Here is a 3335-nt window from a genome sequence, read left to right as displayed (position 1 = left end):
TGGGGACCTGGGGGTGTTGACTGGAGACCCTTTCTCCCTGCACTCAACACATATGTAATCTCCCTTAGATACCAATTTAACAATGTATCTGCTGACAATGTTACTAATAACAGTTCATGGGTAACTTAGCCGCATTCTTTACTATGACAGTGCTTTCAATAATTATAATTTTAGTTGCACCTTAAGAAGCATTCACATTTTTCTTAGCATGTCTTAGGAAAGAACAATGGTAAAGAAACTATAAAAGGTTAAATGTTTGACTATTAAAATTTTAATATTGTTTCTCAAAATCTAATTATAATACTTTCCAATAGTATTTCCTTCAAATATTGTAAAGCATTACATTGCCTATACTTCTAACATTTTTCATCTACTTCATAGTAATTCTTTAAAAGAAACATGATCTAGTGTTTTTATAAATTTTTTTAGAAGAAGCATTTCATTACAGCTTTAACATACTCAATAACAATTTCCAGAGCAAAGATATATCTCTTTCAAAAGTGGCTATAAAATGTTTAGGTTCACAGTTGAATTAATACAGTTATACAATATTGAACTCAGTATAAACCCTGTAAGACATAAAATTGAATTAGTTTTTAACCTTTAAAAAAGAACTCCATTTTTTTTAAAAACATACTGTTTCTTACAGAAAGACTCATTGTTTTTGCTAATAGCACTTAGATGTTGGCACATGCATCTCAAATCTGTATGTATCTGATTATTATTAGTCATGGTCGGTTGCACTTGATCATCTAGTGTTTTTTAGAAGTGATTTTCTTGCTCTGGGACTAGGAAGGTAATAGCTACCTGCACACTCTTGTGAGCTAGTTAGAACCTGCCCATACCTTTGCCATCTTCCTTCTCAAACAGGAAACACTTTTTCCCCCCTGGTGAGCTAATTAGTACCTGCCCCACTCCACAATCTCCACACTCACAGTTATAGCTGTGATTGCCCACCTGGCACACCAGACCAGACTGGAATCACCCTGCAGCTCCAATAAAAAAAATCAAAAACGGAAACCTGAAACACAGAGCAACTATCATCAAAAGTCAAGCAAGCTAGAGCTTCAATAAAAACAGAACCAAACTTCTAATCATAAAGACAAGTGAGAGTTTCATATCAGACCCAACCAAAAGAAGAAAAAGAGAAAGACCTGTATACCTAGGTGATCATGCAGAAACACAAATAATATGAAAAAACATGATAATACGTTCCCACCAAATCCCAGCAGTGTTCTACAGTGAGGATTACCCAGGGGAACCACAGGACACAAACTTGAAAGAACAATCATAAACATGATAAAAAGAATTCAGGATTTAATGAACACACAAACAACTCAAGAAACAAAGAGCCCAGGAATAAACTCCCGACTGAAACTCTGGAAAATACAAATATACAACTGAATGAAATGACCAAGACAATTCGGGAAGTTAAAGAGCGCTCTGGAGGTGGGAAGTAAAGTCCATGACTCAGTTGCCAGGAAGAACTTTAGCCTGGGGCCCACTGCCAATGCAAGAGCACACCTGACTAGTCTCAGTCTCCTGAGTGAGTCAGATCCTACCCACCAGGTCACTCTACCCCTGCTTTAGAGCCATCCCCACTCACACAGCATTGGGGCTCACATCTACTCTGCTTATCGAGTTAGAACTGGCCCACCTTGTCCCCATCAGCCCACCATGGGCCTGGGATCCTTCGCCCTGCTAGCTGGTCTGGTACATTCAATAAAAAAAATCAAAGCCAGGCATGGTGGCGCATGCCTGTAGTCCCAGCACTTGGGAGGCAGAGGCAGGCAGAGCTCTGTGAGTTCAAGTCCAGCCTGCTGTACAAAGTGAGTTCCAGGCCAGCTGGGGCTACAGAGATAAATAAATAAATAAATAAATAAATAAATAAATAAATAAATAAATAAATAGCTAGAACTTGAAACACAGACCACCTAACTATTCATGCCTAGTCCTAAGACAACCAAGCTATAGCAAGAATAAAAACAGAACCAAGATTCAACTCAACAAAGAAGGCAAGAATTTCATATCAGACACACAACCAACAAAAGAAATGCATATGCCCAGGTCGCAACACAAGAGCACAAAATATGTGAAAAAGCAAGATAATATGTCCCCACCAAGTTGCACCAGTCCTATAAAAGTGTTCTACAATGAGAACTACCTAGAGAAACCCTAGGGCACAGAATTTAAAAGAATCATAAGAGCCGGGGGTGGTGGCACACACCTTTAATCCCAGCACTTGGGAGGCAGAGGCAGGCAGATCTTTGTAAGTTCAAGGCCAGCCTGGTCTACATAGCCAGCTCTGGTCCAGTTGGGGCTACAAGGAGATCCTGTCTCAAAAAGACAAAAAAAATGGCGGCGGGGGGTCTAGAGTGATGGTTCAGTGGTTAAGAGCACTGACTGCTCTTACAGAGGACCTGGGTTCGATTCCCAGAACCCCTCCTTTCCTTTTGTCACACAGCTGTATGTGGCAGCTATGAACCGTCCTTAACTCCAGTTCCAAGGGAATCAGAAGGCCTCTTTTGACCTCCACGGCATTGCATGACATGGGTGCACTCACATACATGCAGGCAACACACTCATACACATAAAATAAAAATAATAAACAAAATATTAAGAAAAAAAGACAGGAAAAAAAGAATCATAAATATGACCAAAGAATTCAAAAACTTTAAAGAACACACAAACAACTCGAAGAAGACAGGGATAAACTCTAGGCAGAAGCTCAAGAAAATATAAAAGTGCAGCTGAATGAAATGAAAGCCAATGCAGGTTTTGAAAACTGAATTCACAAAAGAAACAGAAATATTGAATAAAAAAGAAATATTGAATAAAACTCAGGCAGAAATTAAGATGGACTTGAAAAACTCTGCCAGGTGTGGTGGCACATGGCTTTAATCCCAGCACTCAGGAGGCAGAGGAAGGTGGATCTCCATGAGTTCAAGACCAGCCTGGTCTACAGAGTGAGTTCCAGGCTACCTGGGGCTACAGGGAGACCCTGTCTCAAAAAGACCAAGGGAAAAACCAAGTAAGACAATTTGAAATAACAGACTTTCTGGTGGTGACGACTTCCCTACAAGAACATGCCTCTCACAAAGAATCTCCTTCATCCCTCTCCAGAAGAGGAGAGGAAACGCAAGACGCGCCTGGTGCAGAGCCCCAGTTCCTACTTCATGGATGTGAAATGTCCAGGATGCTATAAAATCACTACAGTCTTCAACCATGCACAAACGGTAGTCTCGGGTGTTGACTGTTCCACTGTCCTCTGTCAGCCTACAGGCAGGAAAGCATGGCTTACAGAAGGATGTTCCTTCAGGAGGAAGCAGCACTAA

At 40.5% G+C, this 3335-nt stretch overlaps 1 protein-coding gene across 1 annotated transcript; it reads left to right on the top strand.

The window, feature by feature from the left end:
* The first annotated feature begins 3086 nt into the window (after positions 1-3086).
* On the top strand, positions 3087-3335 carry LOC103737807 (40S ribosomal protein S27-like). The gene has a single exon (XM_008837648.1). It carries the CDS (start codon positions 3087-3089, stop codon positions 3333-3335), a length of 249 nt encoding a protein of 82 aa, XP_008835870.1.

Source organism: Nannospalax galili, unplaced genomic scaffold, assembly GCF_000622305.1.
Source record: "Nannospalax galili isolate Female #2095 unplaced genomic scaffold, S.galili_v1.0 scaffold210, whole genome shotgun sequence".
Taxonomy (NCBI): Eukaryota; Metazoa; Chordata; class Mammalia; order Rodentia; family Spalacidae; genus Nannospalax; species Nannospalax galili.
The sequence above is the reverse complement of the archived record's forward strand: the minus strand, read 5'-3'. Positions and strand labels throughout refer to the sequence as shown.

Bases quoted from the DNA above. Each gene is read 5' to 3' on its own strand.
- LOC103737807 (XM_008837648.1), top strand. From the start codon at position 3,087: ATGCCTCTCACAAAGAATCTCCTTCATCCCTCTCCAGAAGAGGAGAGG.